Genomic DNA, 24,652 nt, shown 5'->3' with positions numbered 1-24,652 from the left:
TTCCTCCTCCCCTCCCTGCACCCTGTCTCCCTTTGCGAAACTTAAAAAAAAATGTTCCGTTGTTTTTTTTCTGTTTTTTTTCTTTCCTCTATCACTTTCTCCCGTCCTGTCCTGTCCCTATCTCCAGCACTTCCTCCGTCGCATCCCGCTACCTGCGCCAATCATTCCCATCTACCTCCTTTTTTATCTTTCCATCTCCAAATCTCTTCCCCCCTCTCTCCTCTCTATCACTGCAGACGTTTAAAAAGCCCATTGTTTTCACGTGTATCAGCATATCTTATGTAACCATGTATCATTTAGAGCCCTTCTTGTGATGTTGTGTGCTGCGTTCGGGTGTGTGTGTGTGGGGGGGGGTGGGGGGGGGGTAGTGTCACAGAAAGTGTGTGTTGTTGAATTTATGGCAGGGCTCTTTTAGGCTACACACGCCACATTCCCTGTATTATAGCTAATACGCACAGCAAACACCTTTTCTCTCCCATATTTCTCTCCCTCCTTTTCTCACCCCTTGCTCTCTCTCTCTTTTTTTTCAGAGCCCCTCCTGAGACAGCAGCCTGTTATTTCCACTGCCCCCCCACCCACCTCCTTCTCTTTTTTTTCACTCCTTCTCTCCCTCTCCAGGGTGAAGGAAAGAGTGAGGAGTGAGAGACGGATAGGAGCAGGGGAGAGGTGTTGTCCAGACCAGAAGGGGCCTCTGAAAGTGTTGCATAGAAACAGTGAGCGGACACACACACACACACACACACATATATACACACCACAGGACATTAACGTGGGGTCAACACAGCAGACGCACACAAACATGCACATGGATGCACGCGCACGCCACGCGCTGTGTCATAGAAAAACATGCTGCTCTAGTAAAGCAAAACACACACACTTTTTAAAAACACTCCAAAATATGCTCTCGCTCTGATAGGCCACATGCAGAAACATAACAGGCTACTGTACACACATCAACACACACGTAGCGTGGAGCAGCCTGGAAACACTCAGTCAGGTGCAGTAAAGCGTGGCCTACTGTTGCAAAGGGCAAGAATGAGTTTCCCAAACATCACAGGGGGACAGCTGATGCATCACACTGTACATACACTGTATATCACTATGGGTTCAATAGGTGCGTTTCAATCCACCTGTGAGAAACTGACTGGACACCAAATTCAACAAATGGCAAGACAGATGGAAACATCTGATCCGTGTGGAGCGATGAGGAGACTGTAACCCCTCTCAAATAATCCATGAAACAAACTTAAATGCCATATTTCCGCCATGTTTTATTACAGTTTTTCCCACCATTTGAGGTTTGACTGATGCGCCTTCTTCTTCTGCGGTAACATTATGGCACCTGAGCCGAGAGTCAGCACCCCGTACTACTTAAGTCATTAACAAAACTCCTAATAGTTGCACTTTTATTTCAGATATTCGCTTTGGAAACCTCGTGAATGGTTGTCAAGTTAGATTAGAAAGATTGGAGTTGGAGTGAGGTCTGTTTGCATCCTTCCTTTAAACATTTGAACCCCAGAACGGTTCTGCTCTCTGGCATACCAGCCTTTTGCCAGTTTATGGCTATTAAAAAGATGCCATACGTGGACATGGACAAGTTGCAGTCAGTCTGTCCGTTCACACCTGTCATTAGAACGTGTCACCACATGTGTCTTGAGTGACCACTTCTGATTGGATCTCACCGTCCTTGCTCTATATGCAAATGAACACATACATAATTTCAGTTTGCAAAGGCCAAATGCGTTGTTGTTTTTAACCAGAGTTAGGTTTGTCCTGCGATACCCTCACAGGTGAGAGTCCACCTGCCCACACACAGTGACAGGGCTAACTGTTAGCATCACTAGGCTGTTACATGTTGGTGAAGATTCTCAGTCATCCACGTCATCGTTATCGTAAATGCTATATTGGAGGCAACTAGACTTGCTTGAGTTTCTTGAAGACATTTCACCTTACATCCAAGACGGATAGAACTGGAGAGGCCCCATGGATGTAAGGTGAAAGGTCTTTAAGAAACTCAAGCAAGTCCAGTTGCCTACGATGTAGCATACTGGACTGGTTATGCATGACAGAGCCAAGCAATTTGGGCGTTGGTCTGAGTTCACTGGGACTCTTTAACAGCTGTTGCTGTGTTAGCTCGTGCTAACTGGACAGACGTTGAACTGATTATTCAACGGGAGGAGAGAGGCTTCAGGGATGGTCCATCAACGGTTCGTCTACTGACAGGAAGTCCAGGATGTAGGCTGAGTTGTAGGGCTGGGTATGGGTACTCAACACCTTTAAGGTATTGACCGAAATAACTCGGAACCAAGTAGTATTGAAACATCTCCAGTCAAACGATACCTGCATTCAGTCATTCTTGCACCAGTGGTCTGATCCCAGACCATCTTGTCTGCCCGCCTGATCAGCAGACTTCCTGTTATAGCCATCTCCAGAGTTGCTACTGTCCCGGTTTCTTTAGTCATGTGATGTCTCAAACTAAATTCAACAAAATATCAATGTGTAACAACATGGGTTGTTTTAAGAGGATAAAGTGAGCCATAATCCTCTGGTGCCAATATGTAAGTGTCGTAACGCACTTTCTCTAGGGACTGAAGCAAATAAAAGCCCACACTATTAATTTTTACGGTATACACGCCACTCCATTTACAGTATGGGTATCGTTTTGGTATACTGGTATTATAATTTTTTAAACAATACCCAGCCCTACTACATAGAGTGTAGCCCAGGACTCATTAGCGTACAAACTGATGAAAGAATGTTGCCAGAGGCAGCCCAGACCACCTCTGAATGTGGTCCCAGTGATCAGATCTCAAATTGCATTGAGGACTCATTGGGTGCAGTCACACCTGTGATTAGAGCTGTCCACTTGTGATCTGATCACCCAGGACGCATGTTAATACCAGGTGTAAACGGTGCCTAAGAATTTTTGCACTTTGTTGTGCAATGTTTCATCTCAGTTGTCTAATTCTTTGAAAGTGCCACAATGCAGTGATTAAATACTTGATTCCTGCCTTTTGCCTATGTAGAAGTATTTTTTCCTTCGTCAGTTACATAGACATCACCATGTATCCTACATGATTGTCTTGCAGTGTATCCCTGTATTGTGATGACACCATCATCGAGGGCGACGTATTGTGATAGTATCCTGAGTTACTCTGTGATTCCCATTCCTGATTCTCACAACAGTAGTGGATGAAAATGGGCACATATTCACTTGTTCTTTTGCCAATTTCCAGAAAATTTGGTGAAAATTTGTGCCACAGTTGGACAGAAACCTGACTACATGCACAGACACACACGCGAGGGAGGAGAGAGGGCGCGAGAGAGATCAGGGAGAGGGAAGAAAGCGTTTTTGAGTCTGGGTGTGAGATTAGGAGACCCTCATTCACAGACATACACTCATGGTGTGGTTTGAAAATAATTAGTGGTGGGCCTTGTATGCGCACAGTCGCACACTCATGCACACATTCACACAGAGTTGCCAGTCCGGTGGTGGGCCTACACAGACAAACAAACACCCTCCGAATGATGAGGGCCTGGTGGCAGCGAGTGGGTGGCGCAGTTGTTGTGGTGAAAAGGGGTCATACTCTGTTTTCTCGGGTCAACGGTAGAGAAGAAAAGCAGGAGAAGGAGGAGAGCCACAGAGGAAATAGATGAGTGAGGTCGGACGTAGGGAGATATTGACACACTCGCTCTTTTTAATTTCCCACATCAAAGGGCCGTTTGAAGACACAGCTGGGGAGAGAAGAAAAGAAAAAGTGAAGTTAGTCACTCTCCCTCATTCCCTCTCTGGGCTGCCTCTCATGATGGGGGTCTCCTGGGTGGTTCTGAAGCACACAGTCTTCTGTTAGGCCATCCGCCAGCGCTGATCACTCACACACCATGACACCGGGTGGGTGCCCTTTAAGTGTGTGTGTCTGTGGGAATGTGTGCGCACACGTGCGTAGATGTCAGCGTGTGAAATGAAGAAAGGGTTCTGTATCTTTGTTTGGACTTTTGTTTTCGAGTGTGAGAGAGCGAGCACACTGCCTGTTGGAAAAGGGGGAATCCAGGGTTTGTGTAAATGGGTGTGCGTAGAGTATATGTGTGTAATTATGGGTATGTGGTGGTATAAGTGCGGCGTCTGTATAACGTGCATGAGCATCAGTGTTTGTGTGTGCGTCTGTGTGTTTGTGTGTGGCCTTCATATGCTACCCATTACATCACCAATCTGTGTAAACCACCATAGGAGGAGAAACAGAGTGAGACACTCAGACTACGACCTCAAAGACATCAGAGGGGAAGGGGAACCTGTGACAGGGCCTGCCAGGCCTCGCTGCCAGACAAACTTTACTCACACAAGCTTCACTGAATTCGGTCATGCTTTACACTAGGTTTCCTGTGCGCCATGGCATGTATTCACACATTATTACGCAGGCTTCAAATCATTTGAATGCCTCACACTCTTTGCTCACCTTTTGCCTGGCTGTTAATCCACACAGTTGCTTGATTCATTCGTTCTCCAGAGTCACTCTAAAAACTTTGATTTAAAGGTACTGTATGTAACCTTTAATGTATAAAGCCTTTCTTAATGCCAATGGGTGAACAGATTGTAACGTAACTTAAAAACTGAGACCTTCCCCAACTTTCTCGGTTGCCTATAGCAACCTGTGGACTGACTTCTATGAAAAGCTCAGGCTGAATTTTCCTGGAAAATCCAACAGATTGATGACACTTAACGAAGAAATCCCTTTCTGGCAGAAAGCCCTCAAGGCACTGTTCTCTCAACAGCGTGCTGCATCTCTTCAGCTCTGCTACAGTGCAGCAGTGTGCAACGGTAGCCTGTTGTCAGAACATTCATTCAGACAGTTGCTTGATTCATTTGTTCACCAAAGTCACTTTAAAAGCGTTGATCTAAAGCTTTTTACATCCATCAATCATTTTTTATTGTCAATAGGTGGATGGATTGTAACATAACTTAAAACGGAGACCTTGTCTGATTTTCTCGGTTGCCTAGCAACCTGTAGACTGACTTCTATGTAAAGAGCTCGAGCTAAATTTTCCGGGAAAATCCAAACGACGTGATGAATCCAACAAAAAAATCCTTTTCTGGCAGGAAGCCTTCGAGCCAAACTTAAAATAAAAAATGAAATATTAGAAATATCTCTTTAGCTTGCTACAGCGCAACAGCTTGGAACAGTAGCTAATGTTAGTGTTAGCTTAGAAATGGAGTCCGGTAATGTCAGCAAACACCCGACAGAGAGTCCACATATGCTGTGTTTCTGATTTTGTGGCAGCAGCCTGAAGACAGATCTTCACTTATTGTTGAGATTTGTGCTGGCTAAATTCGAGCTAGCCACTGACTGTCTCTGTCTCCAAAGCTGTCATCCGTTCTGCTCTAGGCGAAGTTTATGCTTTCATCAAATGGGGTCGTTGTTAGTTGTGTTCATGATATCATATGAACAACCCCCTTTTGTGGTATTTACAACCTCATAAGTGGATATTTTCTGAGAGCGAGTTCATGAATTCATGTTCACGACTTCCCATGTCATAAACAAGAGCTCATGAGCTCCAGTTGAACGCAGCATTAATCTCTAAGCAGCAGGAGGTGAGGTGGAAGGATAGTGGGATGTGCTAACTCATTCTTATCTCATTTGTTGTCTGATAAACAGTGAATTTATCAAATTCAGTGCCCCATATCATATCATTATTTTCAGTGCCAGTGGTGCTGAAAAGAGGAAACACTCAAATGTTATATACATTGTGATATTGGGGTTTTAGGCTGGCTAATCTTTGCTAACGTTGGCTTGCTTTCTAGCGCAACTGAATTGCTAGCTAGCAAAATACCGTATTGAGTGAATAACATTAGCAAATTCATCCAGACTCTTGGGGCTGGTTTGCAAATTACTTTATCAGCTACAAAGCAACCAACACCAGATCCATGTAGCTAACTTACAGCTAGCTCGGCGGCAAATGACCGTACGTTGAGCTAAGGTTAGCCAGTTGGCTGTAAAGCTACATTACATGGACCTGCTGCTGGTTGCTTTATAACTTAAGCTGATGAAGTAATTTGCAAACAGCAACCAAGGTAGTATGGAGCCAAGTCAATCATGGTCAGTCTCTCAGTTTTTGCTGAGGCCCAGGTGCTCACTCGTGGCTACGGAGGATGCTGAATGCAGTTCACTTAATGGCCTCATTAATAACAAGGAACTTCTAAAAGTTAAATACAAAACCTGTAAATACATTAAATATTAGTGTGTTAGTCTGACAAGGAAGAGCTTGAGGAAGAGCAGGTTTTTTTTTTTTTAAATTGGGGGGTTTTGTTCACTGTGTACTTAAGTGTGATTATGGTTGTACTCTGATTACAAGAACAAACAAAATACTCTGATAATGTGGGCTTTCCCATAAACGTTTGTTGCCGTGGGTTAATTTCCACATCCAGGTGGGTGATAAAGTAGTCTTGTAGGTTTTAGGGTTAACTCTCATGTTCTGCTTACCTCAGAGTGTCATATGTAAACAGTGAATAAGTTGGCCTTGACGCAACACTGCTCCGATGGTAAAAGGGATTATGGGAGAAGGAGTCGTAATAAATTCATCATTTTTATGTTGCACCCTCATTTCCTCTAGGGAATTCCAGCAGGGCCTGAGCAAACAAACGTGGAGATTACGTTCAAAGGGAAAACCAAAGGTCCGACCTTTTACTGTTAATATTTACTCTCCTATAACAGGACACTTTCAAGTTTCCCCATGACCTCTTCCCCCTCCTCGTCTTCTTCCTCTCTACTCCGTCATTCTGTCCCCCGTTCATTCCTTCCAGCTCGCTGCCAAATGCGTGACTCCGGCGGGGTATCCTATCTGGGGAATTGTCATGGTAACCTTACCCTAACTCACTACCCACCACCATCATTCTGCCCCAGCGCTTGCCCCCTAGCTCCAACCTACGTCAGAGAGCAAGTGAGTGTGTTAATAGTTCGGGGGGGCAGGGGGTGGGAGAAAGAGTGACACACAGGAGGGGGCAGCAATCATTGGGCAATAAAGTGACGTCTCTGACTCTCTCTTTCTCACTGTCAGCGATCAGTGTCTTCTTTCAAATGGATGTATGTCAAGAGACAGTCCTCTTAAGCCCCCCTTCATCCCCCACTCCACTGGCGAGTCTTTAGTCAAGAAATCTCCCCATGGAAGTGATTTACAAATTATGCGTGTCAATTGCTCTCTTCCTTTTCCATGTGAGCGGCCCACTGGGGGCAGATATGGCTGTTGTGCATCTGTTGCTTTGCCTTTTATTAGACCATTAAAGAGGTACATTAACCGGCATCATTACTGCAGGTTTCCTCCACTGGCTTGCTCGCGGAGCTGCGCAAAGGGCAGGGTGCAGGGATGAAAGGAAGAGCATGAGGCAAACGTCTCTCCTGGCAGAAACTTGGGGGAGCAAAATGTTTAAATCAGCTCTCTATTAAACACACATTTACGAGGCTCATTTTGTTTGGAAACCAAACTCTATATGGAATGTGACAAAACACAGTATACGTGTGTGTATGCATGCATGTGCATAACAGTGAGAGTCAGCCGAAACCCTCTCCCTCCTCTGACTCTGCGTCGCTCACCTGCTCACGTTCCCCCCTCACTGCGTCCAAGCAGTTTTGCGTCTGCCAGTGAGGAAATCTCTGAATGAACTGGTTGAAGCAATAGGTCACAGACAGAGTGTGAGAAGGAGAAGAGGAAGGAAAGAGGTGGGGGTACAGAGGGAAGCAAGCAACCCACGCAAAAGGAACTTTTTACTGTGCAAACACTCTTTCCATCTACCCTGCTTGCTCCCTCCATCTCAGACTGGTGTTAATACACTGGAGAGCCCAGGCCTGTCTCAGAGCTCCCGCTCCTCTCACCGCCATTCTCAGTCGCCCTAAACATTCTTTCCTCCCCTGTCATTGCGTGTCCTGTCTGCATCCCTCTCTCCCCCTCTCCATCTCTTCCTCCTTTCAAAGCGCTTCCCCTCTTACTTTCTCTTTCATACACTCACTCACTTCCACTTCACATCCCTGTCTTGTTTTCTCTGGTGCAGTCTGGTGAGCAGAGGGATCAATGAAACATAAACAGTGCGAGCTTTGAACAATCAAAGCATGTGTAATCAAGCAGTGAATTATTTTTATCACCTGGCTGCGATATATCTGCACCAGTGAGCGTGCATAGACAAAAAAGTGAAGAAGAGCAGAGTGGAAGTTAGGATTCTATTTCTGGTGCATTCCTCAGCGTGCAGGATAGATATCCCGGAGACGTTACTTGTGCATTCCGTGTCCCTTTGTCAGTCTTACACTCTTTCTGTGGTGAGTTATTACGTGTGTGTGTGTGAGTGATGTATACTGTATCAGAGCTGACCACTACTTGCCGGCGCGCCGTGTGTCTGCGTCAGCCACACACTGAGCCTGTTGTCTTGTTATTCTACGGAAGCTGAGAGCTGCTGACAAACGCAGGGGAAACGGGGAGGGGTGTGTGTGTGTGTGTGTGTGTAAGGGGGCAGCGGAGCCTGGAGAAATGATGGGGAAAGAGTGAAGGGAACTGGAAGACAAAAGGAAGAGGATTTGTGTGACGTCGCAGTTCGCCCTGCCGAGTGACTTTGTTAACGTGACATGACCTCAGTCACGTTGGGGGGGTGGGGTGGGAGGATGGCCTTTCGCAGACGGATGGACACACACAAACACAGACACACAAACAAACTTGCAGAAACACACAGATGCTTACGTCTGTAAGACTGTTCACCCCAGCATTTAAAACAATTTATAACCCACTACCCCCCTTTAACCTGACATGGCCGGGCTGCTTCTGTGAATGCTGACGCACATCAGGCCCCTCCATCACTCTCCATTCATTAAATTAACGCTCATTACACGCTGACAATCGTAAATCAACCTCCTACAACAATGATAGCAGATAACACAACATATAACAGCACACATGGGCAGCTGTATTGATTCTACCGTCGTTCTGCCGACCACTTCCTGTGCGTCAGCCGTGCAGAGTGTGTAAATTTCATCATAACTGTGAGCAAACACAGGAAAGGAAATTTCATATCCGCATGTTGTCACTGTTTATGTTTTCAAACGGCGTACGGACATCAGGATCGGGGAGCTGAGTACAACAGTTTGGAGGCAGAGAGCATTTGAAAATGTTTCAGAAAGACTTCTCTCCACATTCGGCAGGCTGTGCTTTGACCGCACAGGGAGGGGAGGCGGACCTCAAGTTCACTGAAATGTCAACTTTGGTTTGAAGTGACTTTGACTTAAAGCGGTGCAAACACGGCACAGAAGATACACTGTCTCCCTCTCTGAGATTGAAGTTTCTGCAGTTGTTGTCGCAGTTCAGTTTCGATCTGCTGCATTCTCCTGTAGAAAGAAAACATTTACCGTAAATGTTTATATAAACTGGGAACTATCTATCCCTCATCCTTCTCGGACATCTTATCTCAGGAATAGTGAAAGCAAGATATGGAAGTGATGTGTTTGCATGCATTCTTCGTAACCACCATTATCATTATCTCCAGCTGACAACGACCATCTTTTACTTGTACATCTGCACGACCTGTCACACCCTCCATGTCTTTCCAGTTTTATTTTCCTGACCTTTGTTCATGGTGGGAACTAACAAAAGCTTTGTTTAGTGTGCACTTAGAGAACCACCTTTATCCTTGGAGGGCTGTGACTAAGAGGAATGACATGAAAGTTATTCTAATCTCTCTATTCTTGTTCCCAATGTTTATGTGCACTATGACCCCCTGCTGTTCCCAATTAGCCACAAACTGCTCTGTCGGGAGATGTTTAAAATGCCTTACATGTCTACTTTTATCAATAACAGTCTGTGAGTCAAGGACTCAGAAATGAAAGCTATCCAGATTATTCTATTTTTGGCACAGAGTTCACACAAATTGCCATTACGCCCCCGCCACCCGCCACTGTCTTTTTATGTCTCCTCCTCCCTTCGCTCCCTGGCTCCTCATCCTCTTTCTCTTCATCAATCACACTGTCCATTCACATCAGAAGGTCACTGCTGCATGCATGAACGGTGTCAGTTGGCCTCACTGTCTGCGTTGTATTACAGGCGCCCTCGCATCTGGCCGGACCCCCGGTAGTGCCAGGAAACATGCCAGGAATGCAAGGAATGGCCCAGTGAACGATAAGGAGGAAATTCCCCGCAGCAGACTGGACTGAAAGCCCAGAAACAACAGGACGAGCAATGGGGAGAAATGAAATGGATGACGACAAAGAGTGGGATGGGAGGGGATGGAACAGGATGCCTGGACAGACACAGGTCTAGGTTTGACACTAAAGACAATAAACACAGTGACAGAGGCTATCCTTGGAAACAGAGAGGGATGACGACGATGGGGTGGTGACACGTGAAGAGAGAAAAGAAAGGATTGGGTTTGGATGACTGGAGAGAGAATGATGACACGATCATTGAGAAAAGCTAATCACCAGTGAAAAATGAAATGATGCTCAGTGGCGTCCCAAAGGAGGGGCCAGGGAGGGCCATGACCCTGCTGATATAATGGCTGGCTGCCTCTCGTTAGCAGCTAGAGCTCGTAGGATGTAGTGAACTCAACAATCACACATGGGGCGAATAAAGTGACACCGATGCTATATGCTGTAACATAAGTAGTAACAGTTTTTGTTTAGCAGAGGAGGGTTATGTTTGGGATGGCTCTAGTGCGTCTTTAAGCACGCTTTTTGGGCCGGCCCAAAAAATCCTGGAAACAGAAATGGTGAAAACAGTTTGGTTAACAGTTTTTAAAGTCCAGTCTAACCTGGACTTTAAAAGTCTCTACTCAAGAGTCGTTAAGAAGCTGTGGCGTGCTCATTTTTTAAGCTAGTGCAAAGGTATTGGCATCTTGTGAAACTAGAAAACCTTAGGCAACCATGTTGGCATGGCTTGTCGGGAAGGGGACTAAATAATGGTTCAAAATTAGGCAAAATTTTCGAAAGGGTCTGGGATAGCCATTTTCACAGGGGTCTCTTGAACTCTCACCTCAAGATACTGGAATTAAATTGGGTTTACGGGTGCCCACAAGTCTCCACTTTACTTGAGAAGGCTCGGTGCCAGTAAATGTTTTGTCCCTCACTATCAATGTAGTGTCTTTTTAAGGAAAAGGACAATGAAGAACAATGAATGACTTCACGTGTATAGATACATGCAGAGGTGGGAACAAGTCATTGTTTTGCAAGTCACAGGTAAGATTCAAGTCTTTGCACTCAAGCCTGAGGAGTTCCAAGTCAAGTCCCAAGTCTCAAATTTTGAGTTTTGAGTCCCCCTCAAGCCATAATGCACTCTTCACCAAATGTAATGCCATTTTAACAACAGAATAATAATATAATACATTTACGGAAATCATTAATGCTTTTTAAAATGTGTATTTATTTGTTAAAACAAGTTGCTTGGATGGTGTTGCATCTTACTGCAATTTATTTTTTGTTGACCCCTGCATACTTATACAATGAAATGATCTTTGGGATACTTTTTCTGGCACTGAGTAACATAACGTTAGTTCTGCGTGGTTCTTTCCTGCAACTTGATCAGATGCTGTCAAATCGGTTGAAACAAAGTGAATCATCTGGGGAATTAAGTGTCGATTCCTTGAGAATGTGTAGTGTTGTTGATTTAGGACTTTTTTAAGAACGTACTTGTTAATCTTTGGGCTCGGGGAAGGTATCAAGTATTTTCAAGTCAAAAGGGAAGTCCAAGTGAAGTCACGGTCATTGGTCCAAGTTGAGTTGCAAGTCTCTTATGGTTCGGTCAAGTCGAGTCTAAAGTCATCAAATTTGTGACTCGAGTCCAAGTCATAATACTGGAGTCCACACCTCTGGATTCATTCCTTAACTTCCCTTATTAACAATGTTTTCAAATAGCCTTTATACTGAAACAGCTTCATCATTTTCTTGAAATTCAGTTATGGCTTTTGGTTTTGGTGTCACCCAAAGATTTTCTGTGGTCCCATGTGGCCACCCCTATGAAACATATCTGTGGGTGCCACTGGTGATGATATGGAAGAGAATGACTGAACAAAGATAGCGATGGCATAGACTTAAAACAGACTATTACCCATCTGAAGGGTGTTGGGACAACTGTGGGACAGGAAGAGGGATATAGATAGAGACACGTCACAGGAAAGGCGATCCTCTTTAATCACCCCCTGATTGGGTGACAGTGAGTGGGACGATGCGGACACACACACACACACGCCTCACAGGGAGATTTCTGGCTGCTGAATCTTTAGGTTTGACTGACAGCGCCTCTTTATGACTCACCGACCCGGCTTTTCTACTGTCTCCCACACTGTACCATCTGCAGAGGCTTTCAAGATCAGTTTGAAACACAACATTGCCAGACTCTGATCCAGATTAACTTCCCCTGGTCTGTAGTGACCTGCTAAATCTGACTTTACATCAGCGTCTACTAACAAGCAAAGTCTCTTTTTGTCTGGCTGCCGGCGCTGATTTGGGGGCAGCCAGTTGGTAATTGTTTTGAGCTGCTAAATTGCACCAGGAGGGATTGGATTACCTACCACCAGGGTAGTGCTTCCCCCTTCATGTATCCCTGTTTCCCCTGGATTACATCAGAGTTTCATCTGTGAGTAAGCACATACCTCACAGCTACAGAGGAGGCCAGCTCCATGTTTAATGTGTTACAACAGAGAGGTGGATAATGGATATATGGAGGAGGGCAGGAAGTGTAAACAGTCCTTCCTGTGCATGCTTCTCTATTCATCTCCCATGAAAAGATAAGATAGATGACGGTTGATGGTGATCTAGTTTCTGTTTATGCATGTCGGTGTGTGTGTGTGTGTGTGTGTGTGTGTGTGTGTGCGTGTGTGTATTGTTCCTATCTGGCCCAAACCCAGTCTTTTTCAGATCATAAATAATGAACAACCCAGAAGGAAATGAAACATTATCCATATAAAACTCCCCAGGGTGTCTTATCTTGTGTGACATTGATTCATTCCTGTAATATTATGATCACAGCGCCGACCTCGGCCAATTACAATAACAAAATCGAGATAGATAAATAATATCCCGGCCGCAGTCTGGGCTTCTTCTCTCAGAGGCTACGTACTGATTAATCTTCAAAGTGAAAAGCATTCTCGCGTGACAAAGCAAGTCCTGCAAGTCGCCACTTTCCCAGGTCAGATCAACATTGTAAAGCTCAATAGAGATGCCGAACATTACGATGAGGGGCAACACATGAGACCTTATTTGGACTTGGCTGTGCGGAACAAATTGGGGTCGGAATTTGATCCGGCGGACATGGACAGTTCTGTCAAAAGTCAAAACCTCACATAATGACTCTGTGCGGTTCCCTGGCTTTTCGACCCATCTGAAACAGCTGACACAAGGCGGATGGGTGGGTGTGTGAGTTTTGAGGTGAGGCAGCGAAAGGCAGACAAGGAGAGGTAACTGTTTTTTGGTAACTCCATTTAAAAAGAACCCCTGGGAGGTTAGGGCGACTGACAGCTGAGGTGGAGTCCGGGGGCAGCCAAGCAGGAGGGAGAGTGTTTTCATGTGTTTATGTGTGTGTTTTCCTTCACTACTGGGACTTATATATACGGCTGCAGGGCTGTCTCTCAGGGCTGCAGCTGAGTGTGACGGGGGTTCACTCAGGGGTATAGGAAAAGGCCCCGGGGACGACCTGTGGAACACCCCTGTTATCCTCCAGGGAGCGATCCTTTTGAGGTGCAGTCCCCCAACCACCCTTCACCTCCAATGTGCCGAATCAGTGGAAGGCAGAAACCCAGAGAGTATCCCTGACACTAATATGGAAAAAAGCCTGTTTGGAGCGAATATAAGGGCAAATATTATTCTTCCTGAGCGTAACCACGGCGAGCACCTCTGACCTGGCAGTGAAAGTGCTGAAACAAAAAGCCCAAAGACTTTTTCTGCTCCATCAAAGGAGAGCAGCATAAAATAAACACGGCCATCAGATTACCACGCTGAACACGGGGCCGCGTTAGCCCGCGCCGGCTGCCCTGCCGCCCAACCCCATAGCTCTATGGGAGTTAAGTGTGGGGTCCGCTCAGTCAACACCATGACGCAAAATGGAACAAGCCTCTGACAGAAGCCCCAGGCTGATGGAATAAGGCCCCTACCCACAGGCCCACAGGCCCCCCGGCCCGAGAGAAACATACTGAGCGAGAACGAGGGAGAGAGAGGCAGGAAAACGAGAGGAAAGGAGGGAAAAGGTAGATGAGGGCATTTTGGAAAAGAGGAAAAGACCACCAGTTCCCAAATTGGTGGCGCTGGCCCGCTCCCAAATTGAACAGCACACACATAAACGCTCCGCTGCCTCGGAGAACCAGCAGCAGCAGCAGCAGGACAGACAGCCGCCAGTGGAGAGAAGGCCGGGGCAGGGCAGGGCAGGGCAAGGCTGGGTACAGTGGTTGGTGGTGGTGGTGGTTGTTGCTGCCAGTGAGACTGTGAGGCTTAGCTGGCTAGTCGTACTAACAGTGGACAGCCTCAGCACGGTGGATCTGACCTCACAGGGGTTCTTTTATATCCCCTCGTGTGCCTGTGTGCATTTGTGTGTAGGGGCATGCATGTGTGCACCAAAAAGAAAAAAAAAAAGTTTGTGTGTTTATGTGTGCATTTCACGTTCGGGTGACGTAATCAGGAGAAAACAGATCTGTCCCTCTCGGCCTTTTAGTCATCTCACTGAGGCCCCGCTGTCCGTTTCATCCACGAGTCTCCCCATCTCCGACCTCAGCCACAGTCTGCCGTCTGTCTGCATCTGACTGATTTCCCTCCCAGCACCTCTGACCTTCTCACCACTCGTCTCAGAACTCTCGCAGATTCCTACACCCCCTGTCTGTCTTTTTGTCTGTCTGTGACCTAACAGAGATTCCCCTGATCCCTTGTTTCCTTCCTGGCCATAACACAGGACTCAGCCTGGAGCCATGCAAAATATTCCACTCTCACTATGTTTCAGACTGAGCTGACTCTCCAGTGACTGCAGTCCTTAAATATTTTCAATCTGAGACCCAGAATGAGAAATGTAGCTTTATTTCTTTGGAGCCAGACTCATAAAAGTAATATTACCCCCCACAGTGTAGGTCCCCACTGGAGTAAGAAACCAGATTCTGCAGTATTTGGTAATGATGACTCCTTTGGTCTTTAAAGGTCCAGTGTGTGGGATTTAGGGGGGTATATTGGCAGAAGCAGAATATATTATGGCATATAATCATCTAGCTAGTGGCATCTAGCATTGAGGATTGCAGATTGCAACCAGCCGAAACTTCTCCTGGTTAGAATTCCTTCAGCGTTCATTGTTCAGGAGGTTTTTACTGGGGGCTGAATTGACCTTTCGCCAAGCCCTGCCTCTTTGTGATGGTCTGACAAGCTGTCGGAGTAAGCATAGAGCCCACTCTGTAACTAACTGCACTCCCTGAAGTAATATTATCATATTTTTTGGAAAAATGAAACAGTGATTCCAGAGAGAAGCAGACAGAGGGGTCTACAGTCTGTGTTTGCAGGATATATCCAGGATGTCAAACTGACTCAGCAGCAACAACAGGTTAAAAAGACAAAGATAGTTAGAGGCTAAAGCCGAACTATAGGCTACAGATCACAGTGTGAAAGTGAACCACCACATCACTGCTGATCGCCACACAAGACAATGAATATAAAGGGAAACTTTGCTGATATTGAACCAACTGTGTGTCATCGCAGTGTGTGCAGATGAACGGTTTTTGGCTTCACCCCCATGCCGCTGCCAGCACACCGACCCGGACCACAATGCGATGACACATCAGCAAAGTTTCCCTGCTTCCCTTCACTGGTTCCTGTACAGCAGGGTCGGTCTTTATTCACTGTTATAATCATTAAAAAGCAAAAGCAGCATGTGTATACATTCAGTAGGCTATATCTTCAGTAGCTAGCTAGCTAACCCTACACTTGTCAGGGTTTGATTTTGGTTTTGGAACAGGGAAGACACATATCTTTTTCCAACCTCTCCAGGTAACGAGTATCATTAATACACGACATGCCCCAGGCACAACATTTAGCTCCAAATCCACAAAACCAGCCTGAAAATGAAGTCACTGGAGCACAGCTGTGTTGTTGTCGGACCCTGGTCTGAGCCGGCCCGATGCTACGGACTAAGCAAAGGGTCAGTTATGTGCAGAGGTCTCTTTCTCTCCAAAACAAATGGACAGGTGATTAAAACCAGTTAAAACACTGAATAAAGCAGTTTCATATTTAGAAAATAAATATGTTTTACTGATGCTCTCGTTGTGGAGAGCCTTGAAACTATAGTGGCCAATGTGAAAATGTCTATCTGTTCTGGGCTACCGTAGAAACATGGCAGTGAAACCCTTATTTTCAGGTTATTATACACTAAAGAAAACATGGTTATTATATCATATTCCATTTCTGCCAATATATCCCTTTAAATTCGACACACTGGACCTTTAAATATTTTCAATCTGAGACCCAAAATGAGAAATTTTGCTTTATTTCTTAGGAGCCAGACTCATAAAAGTAACATTGCCCCCCCATAATTTACGTCCCCACTGGTATAAGAAACCAGATTCTGCAGGTTTTGGTAATGATGACTCCTTTGGTATTAACCCCTCACACTTTCCCCCCCGACTTCCTGATAAAACATGTCTCACACCTTCCATCAGTAGCCTTACAGTCATGCTATCCTGCCCTTTCCCCTGACGTATATACAACTTGAAAACCCTCCTTTTACTTTGGGTTTCAGGATGACGCAGAGGTCAGGTAAAGTGTTTCCAGATCACGGGTAGATACTGAGGCTTTTCCAGGTTGTAGCTGTTAGTGTTAAGTGTGAGAGCCATGGGCCCTTTCTGGTTCCTGAAAATGACTCCTGTGTGTAACAACAATGAACACAATCACTGTGGTCCGCCGGGCCTCACACCAGCAGCATTGCATTACCGCGCTCGCCTCCCTACTGTTCTCCTTTTCTTTTCATCCTTCTCTCTTTTCTCCTCTGACTCAGCTGTTTTGTAGGAAACTCCGTCTCTTTGAAGAAGGGAAGAATCTTTCATTACTCGACAGCAGGGAGAGAGGAGGAGATGATAGGGGGAGAATAACTGCCCCATTGTCTTCACCCTCCCCTCCCCTCCATCCACCAATGATAATTGTGTTGAGCTAATTACAGAGAGCTGCTACAACAGGTGTGGGGCTCTGCACCTGGGTAAAGAAGTCTACTTAGTGCGTGTGTGCTTGTGTGTGTGTGTGTGGGAGAGAAAGAGGTTTGTGTGTGCATGTATGACTACGCAATTCTGGGTGAAAGTGTGTATGACATTTAGTCTGTGTCAGTGATTGAGATCACAGAGAAGTAGTACTCAGACATTGGTCACCATATTGTATCACACACGACTGTAATATCACACAATCAGCACGGACCTATACCAGTCTGAGCCCCATCTGTGGTTAATTATAAAGCTACAGACTACATCTGTTTGACATTACTGGAAAGTTGAAATTAGCACACAAACACAGTCTCACTCTCACTCATACACCACACTGAATTTCAAATGAGAGTGATTACAATCACTTAATTGATAAATGTGACCACAGGGAGCCTCTTCTCATGATTCATAATCTATAACCGGTCTTTCTCAGTGGCATGTTTTTGATGTCAGCACAGTAAGAAATTGGGGAGACAGAACCGGAGGCAACTGTGGTGATGTAAGCAGGGGGGGGGTCTCTCACGGGACTGATGTTTTTTTGAGCTTTTTACCGTAAAGGAATTCATCTGAGAGGCTGACCGGAAGAAAGGAAGCCATTTGGTCGGGCGCCAAAAGGAGGAGCATGATAAGTCGAGTTTGTAGAGACGTCATAGGGGCTTCATTCTCAAAACAAAGAAAGTGGTGAACTGTTTTCCAAAGAGGTCTGGCTGACTAGACAGGGATATTGACTGGATATTACTAGTGACAGTTCAAGTGAAGCTATTACTCACTCCTGTTGATGATATCACCTGTCTGCTGTCTGCACATGACAGCCACTTGTTAATTTATGCTTAATGAGCTCGAGTGTTTTTATTTTTTATAGGGCCAAGGGATTGTACCACATAAATGAAATGGGAAACCCTACTAATCAGACCACTGGAGTGTGTCACATCAACAAAGGGAAATGAAAAATCTCCCCTGCTCGTAAGTCACCAGCTTTGACCTTTACAACAGCTCACCTTGGTAAAGGTAACCTTTGTGTGTGGTCGTCACAGTCTCATTTGCTTGCTTGAGTCATGGCCTCCCTTCGTAAAAAGCTCCCAAGATTACAGGAAATGAGAGTGTGCCTCTGGAGCAGACGATAATGTAGTTGTATGATCGCCTCCTTAGTCAAGCAATTCTACCTGCACACTCATCAGTTAACGTCAAAGGGGAATGAATCCTGCATCGCCACCTTGTGGAATATTCCTTTGGTGTTGATGTTGAGGCGAGTGCCAAGCCCCAGGGGCCCTGCTGTGGGAAACTGGCTTGTCAAAGATCACACGGAAACTGCAGGTCTTTAGGACTAGAATTCAGCGTTTTATTAAAAACAAGTAGTTTAAAAACATACATGGGAGCCAAGTAAAACAAGTCACGTAAAGCATAACACTGCGTGGCCCGACAGACATGGGTTTTACTAGCTGCTTTAAAATAAAACCTATAAAGACATACCAAAGCCAATACATTTATTTTACCTGAAAATATTTAAATGGATACATGAACTGATATGGAAAAACACAGCCAGGCAACCAAATGCAGACATGTTCATTTGTTGGTGATGTTGTTCTTGGAGATTTTCTTTTTCACTTCTGAGAGGCATCCATAGAGAGACAAATATGGGCTTCCTCAAAGCCGAGTCCTCTGATTGGCGGGGAGCTCATCCTGGTCGAGTCCCCACAAGAAGGTGCGGAGACGTGTCACTTCCTTTTGGAGCTCAGGGCTGGGGATTGGCTGGGAGAGGTCAAGGCGTGGAGTCTCATTTGGCAGGATGAGAGGCGGATGGTCCAGGAAGCTCTCAAAGATGTCTGAAAGATCAGGGTAGGAAAAGAAACAGCTGACTGAGCAGATCATTTCACTAGTTGGATTATTACTCTTAGTTTTATTTATATTTGTGTTACCTCCACTCAGCTCTGTGCCTGGTGGAGGGGCCCAGGATGCTGGCGGGGCTCTGGTTGGACCCAACTTGTAATGGGTGAGCAGGTGGTGCAACTGGGAAGGACTTAACAAGACATGGTCCTCCTGTAGACTGGTCCAGGACGACTGGGAGACGAGAGGTTAACAGAGAGATCAGATGACAGTTAATAATCTTTGGGCTCAGAGGGCTTCCTGCACATGTAGCTGTGTTACCTGGATAAGACGAGTCTTGGGAATACACAGGAAGTTGACTGTGACTGACAGTTTCTTCATAAACTCAGAGGCTATGTCTCCGAGTCCCGCCCCCTGTAGCCAGTCCAACACCAGGTCCAAGTTTGTACGGATCTGGACCGCTCTGGACCACGAAAACAGTCCATCTAGAGAGAGAGAGAACAGGACGACAAAAATCTTTAAAGCTACAGTAGGTTACTTTTTCAGTTGCTGTCACTTTCTGTGAAAGCAAACAGAACCGAGACTGCTCATGAACTGCGATCAAACGGTGAAACTAGGCAGCGCTGATCAAATATGAATCAAGATTCTGTCACTACATTGCCTATTTCTCACCTCAGATGTTTTTACAAACATATTTTAGTGTACTGTTTAGCTGTAACATGAGAAAGTTGGTCGGGGCAGTGGACACTGCTTCTTTTCAGCTCGACTGTTTCCAACATGGTGGCCCGGGTCACAACCTTTCTCATTTTACAGCTAAACAGTACACTGAAATATGTTTGTGAAAACATCTGAGGCGAGAATTAGGCAATGCAGTAACAGAATCTTGATTCGTATTTGATCAGTGCTGCCATGTTTCACCACAGTTCATGAGCAGTGATTTACATGATTGACAGCTGCTCTCTCTGAAAGGACCCGTGATTGGCCGAAGTCTCCCGTCACCAGCTAGATTTTCTAAAGCCTGAAAACCGAGCCAAGTCAAGTCTTCTCTCAGACCACTTTATTTAAAATAGGCTCAAAGTCTATTATAGGATTTTTCGCCCAATGACGCAAAAATTAAACTGCCTACCACAGCTTTAAGGCAAGACTATCTAACCTGTGAAAGAAGAATTAATAGATTCCTTCTTTTACGAAATAAAAGTATATTTCATAAACAATAAAACACCATTGCTCAATGTAATACACTCACAAAGTTTTGCCATTAAAGCCTTGCTTGGTCTGGTATGACCAGGAGCTTACTGTAAGATGGGGTTGCAGCGATCTATTGGTTTCAAGGTATACCGTGATACATACATAATTTGACAGTTGTCACACTATGTACATTTGCTTATCCACGATATTGAAAAAAAAAATGCAACTAGGCATTCAATCTTCCCTTTGTTTTAGGTATTGTCTAAGGGGAGAATTTTTACATACTTCCATTAACAAAATGGTTTCAAGTTTCAATTATAGTGATAAAAAGTTTGTTCAACCAACAATAACCCTTCTGTTTTCATTCCTTTTAGGCAGTGGTTCCCAACTGGTCCAGCCACAGGGTCAAGATTTCTCCTCCGTCATTAGATTAAGGTCCACACAGTTTAATACATTTGGCGTCATACTTGCGTTTGGACATGTCGTCGAGCTGGTTTGCTGTCTCTTGTCAAGTAGCTGTCCGTCAGTCAATCACTCAACAGCAGAGAACAGCACATCAAAGTAAAGCTCTAAGCTGAAAATTCACCTTGCTTAAAAATAAAATGCACTTTTTACAAACTTGACTAGTTTGCAAGTCACTTGCGGTCCATTCAGAATGGACCTGTGACCCACTTTTGGACCGCCACCCACCATTTAGGAACCACTGGTTCAAGGTACATTTAAGCTGATCATAATATGAATTATTTTATACCGTGATACTGCGAAACCGCCATAAGTTCTGAGACGGTTATCGTACCTTGAATATCTCTTACCCTTGCAACCCTAATGTAAGAAACTAGATATTGCTTTATAACTGGTATTATAAATAACTTGTCCTACTGTTGCACTGCATTTTAGCATTTAGAGGTGCTGTATGTAACTCTGGAGAAAGATAGTTGAGTCTCATTCCCAGGTCATAAAATACCAACGCTTTGGGTTAGTAGTTGGACCAAACCACCAACCTAACTTTCCTTCTCCAGAGTTACAGCACCTTTACCATTATCTCCAGACCAAAACAAAAGTCACACATGCTCCCTTTAACCTTTAACCTGTGCCCTCTCACCTCTCTCCAGCAAAGTGTTGAGCAGGGAGGTGTTGGTGAAGAAGAAGAGGTAGCCAAAGGTTTGGGAGGTGAGTGGCGGGGACAGACACGCCTCCCGCGACAGCATCAGAGAACAGCGATACACTTCCACCAGCCCGGCGACTCTGGGCGGCAAGGTGGATACATCATCCACCTCTCCTTCCTCTCCTCTTTTCTCCTCTCCCTCTGCACCCCGAGCTCCGTCCTTCTCCTTCTCTTTCTCCTCGCTGGAGAATGGGTTGGTGTCCAGGAGAGCTGGGAGGAGTGAGTACAGGGTCTGTGTGGACAGAAGGGACAGCAATATGGGTTTATTGCTGGAATGATGGACGGTAAGGGGACAGATTAAATTGGGATAGATGAAAATGAGGATGGAGAAGAAGGTGGAGAGTTCTCTCAGTCAGTCCACCATTGAAAGACTTAAACAAAATGTTGATGGATTGCCAGAAGGTGAATCCTACTGAGTTTGGTAATCCTCTGACTCTTCCTCTTGCACCACCATGAGGTTTGTGGTTAAGATTGAAGCCTCTCAGCTGCTGTTGGGTGGATTTTCATGAAATTTGCTACAGATGTTCATGTACCCCTCTGGATGGCTTCTAAGAACTGGTGTTCCTTTGACTTTTTTCCAGCATTATCATTGGGTCAAATGTTTTATTTGTCATTTATCTGCTGTACTTTGTGATCACAAAGCTAACATGCTAAACTAAGATGGTGAACATGGTAATACATGTGTTAATACCAATGCAAATTTGAGGGTGCATGTTTTAAGGAGTAGGTTATGAGCTGTAGGTGGGTGACTTCAACATACTGACTATGGAAAACATACACTGAACATTTGGCCGAGGGAAAAACACTGCTGAGAACATAAAGGTCTCCTTAATGAGCCATATTAAAGGAAAACTTCTGTATTTTTGAACAAGGACCTCATTTTCCCATGTTTTTGTGTCTAAGTGACTAATGGAGACAATTTTTGAAATTGTTCCAGTAATGAGAGAGACCGCTGCGGCTGCATTGTCGAAACAGACTGCGGTGCAATCCCTACAGGCGATGTGTAACATCAATTTACGTCCATTAGAAGTGCTTGTTTCTGCCTCTGACAGGCTCAGATTGTTATTAGAAGTGTCTGACAACATCACAGAGAGCACCCTATAGAGACATGAAACGTTTTCCTTGTCTTTCACTTACACACGGTTTGACCGTTCTGAAATCTCATTGACTTTTCCACATTTTTAAAATCAGCAAAATCTTTCGTCATGACACTGTAAAACTTTAGATAAGAGTAAGATACACTCCTTTGTACTTCAGCACAACAAACTCTTCCCATCGCTCCTCTCACCAACTCTCACCAACATTTCCACCGTTGTATTTCCTGCAACAAGTCACCTCTTGCAAGATTTCAGAATGAATTGAACGAGACTGGGCACAATAACAAACACACCAGCAAAAAGTAAGAGAAAATGTTTCGTTTCTCTGTGGGGTTTTTCTACAATGTTGTCTGTCATGTCTCGTAATAATCTGATGCGGTCAGTGGCAAAAACAAGTATCTTAATGGCTGTAAATTGACAGTGCCCAATTGCCCGTAGGGATCACATTGCAGCCTGTTTCGCTGCTGCGGGTGGAGCCGTGTCTCTCAATACAGGACCAATTTCAAAAACTGTTGTCTTCATCAGTCATTTAGTCACAAAAACATGGTCAAATAGAGTCCAGGATTAAAAATACCAATGTTTCCCTTTAAGAAGATATTGAGCTGGGGAACAAAGGACCTTGGGAACACAGATAAGCTCCCCATTTTCATTGTGAACATGTTAGCCTCTAATGTGGCTGCGTGGATGTCGGCAAGTCCCAAATCCACACTACATACTAACTCTAAACAGGTTTTTAGTATGTAGTGTGTTTACACTGGAAAAGAGACAAAAGGAAGTATACTGAAATTAGACGATATGTTTATTAAATACAGTCAATTTTCAAGTGTGCTGTTGACGCACTCTGTTCTCCCTGAATGCAAAGCACAAAGGGACCGGAGGAGCTGCTCACAGCTGGAAAAAATTAAAATAAATTGTGGGTGGTGGTGAGACAGCTCCAGAAACATCTTGGAAAACAAAAAAATATGTATTAAGTCTTCAGAAAGATATTTTGCTGTCTCTTTGTGAAGTTTAATTGGCAGTGTGGTATTCCAAAGTTGCAGTTTGATTGTGATCTGGCGTCGCATCTGTAAAATGGTAAAGTATGTTGAGTTTGTTAACACAGTACATGGTGATAATTAGAAAAGTGGTGTAATGTATAGAATTAGTGTGTAGTATGGAATTGGGACACAGCTTTATGTCTTGGTTTTAGCTGCACCCGCAGCTCTGTAGCTCGCTCTGTCAGTTGGTCCGCCCACAACAATTTCCCAAGCCCTTGGTGGCCACAGTTTGCCCTAGGAGGCTGAAATTTGGCATGTAGGTCAAGTGTTTGTGTGTGAGGGTGTGTGTTTGTGTTCATGCCACTTGGTTAAAAGGGGGCGTGATAAAGGGGGGATGGAGGCACTACATAGTCGCAGCTGTTGCAAATTCAAACTGTACCTTGGTGAGGTGATACACACACTGTTGGAAGGTGTGCATGATGACGTCATCCAGCTGCGCGAGAGCTTCTGAGCAGGTGTCCATGTCGGCCGTCAAAACTGGGTCCCCCGGAGCTTCAAAGAAAAGATCAGTGAGATGAATGATTTTGTGTCTGCTTTAGTTTCTGTGTCCATCTTTGCCAAAGTTCTGTGATTATTCATCTCTTCTGAAGGATCTTAAAATCCCTCTCACCCTCAAACTCCCACTCTTTCTCCATGACCTCAACTTTGACCTGGAAGAAGTTGAGGAGCTCTGTGGCATTTGACATCCAGAACATCAGAGGTCGCAGGTCCGATGACAGTTTCTGGACATTCGGTGTGCTTATCTCACCTTCCTGCTCTGTGGAGCTAGACACATTTATGTCATGCCAAAGTTATCTTAGCTGTGAAATATTTGTGAACATTCTCCTGTCAGTGTTTTGTTTATGCTTTAAAACAGAAACACACCATACTGTGAGTAAAAATAGACCCAGTTATTATTACCCAGCTATATTTGAGCCATATTTTAACATCACCGTGTTACAATGCTTTCATCATACCACAAAAATCTACCAAAGATATAACAACGCAAGCACAAATGTATCATGAATCACTCAGCTGGAAATCTCTAAACAGAGGAAACATGACGTAGAACAAAAATGTTCTTACTTTTGCGTGGGATGCTTATCCCCAAATTCCTTAATGTTATCCTGTAAAGAGAGTTGGAGAAAGAAAAGAGACATGTCGGGTTAGTGTGGGGGTGGGGGAGGGGGAG

The 24,652-nt window shown here is 44.9% G+C and overlaps 1 protein-coding gene and 1 long non-coding RNA gene across 2 annotated transcripts in view; one reads left to right on the top strand and one right to left on the bottom strand.

Annotated features, from left to right (window-relative positions):
- The window catches only part of LOC126392231 (uncharacterized), a 30,630-nt gene extending 19,908 nt beyond the window's left edge, over window positions 1–10,722 (top strand). Inside the window, exons 2-3 of the long non-coding RNA XR_007570155.1 lie at window positions 531–713; window positions 10,069–10,722. This is a non-coding gene — a long non-coding RNA (uncharacterized LOC126392231). The remainder of the gene's footprint in view (window positions 1–530; window positions 714–10,068) is intronic.
- Window positions 10,723–18,484: 7,762 nt separating this feature from the next.
- The window catches only part of rasip1 (Ras interacting protein 1), a 12,113-nt gene continuing 5,945 nt past the window's right edge, over window positions 18,485–24,652 (bottom strand). The window contains exons 10-16 of the mRNA XM_050047346.1: window positions 24,547–24,587; window positions 24,092–24,246; window positions 23,861–23,973; window positions 21,285–21,579; window positions 19,316–19,479; window positions 19,087–19,228; window positions 18,485–18,993 (exon numbers count right to left, since the gene is read on the bottom strand). Coding sequence (XP_049903303.1) covers window positions 18,815–18,993; window positions 19,087–19,228; window positions 19,316–19,479; window positions 21,285–21,579; window positions 23,861–23,973; window positions 24,092–24,246; window positions 24,547–24,587 — 1,089 coding nt within the window. The 3' untranslated portion in view covers window positions 18,485–18,814. The remainder of the gene's footprint in view (window positions 18,994–19,086; window positions 19,229–19,315; window positions 19,480–21,284; window positions 21,580–23,860; window positions 23,974–24,091; window positions 24,247–24,546; window positions 24,588–24,652) is intronic.

This window comes from Epinephelus moara, chromosome 6, assembly GCF_006386435.1.
Source record: "Epinephelus moara isolate mb chromosome 6, YSFRI_EMoa_1.0, whole genome shotgun sequence".
In the NCBI taxonomy this organism is placed as follows: Eukaryota; Metazoa; Chordata; class Actinopteri; order Perciformes; family Serranidae; genus Epinephelus; species Epinephelus moara.
The sequence above is the reverse complement of the archived record's forward strand: the minus strand, read 5'-3'. Positions and strand labels throughout refer to the sequence as shown.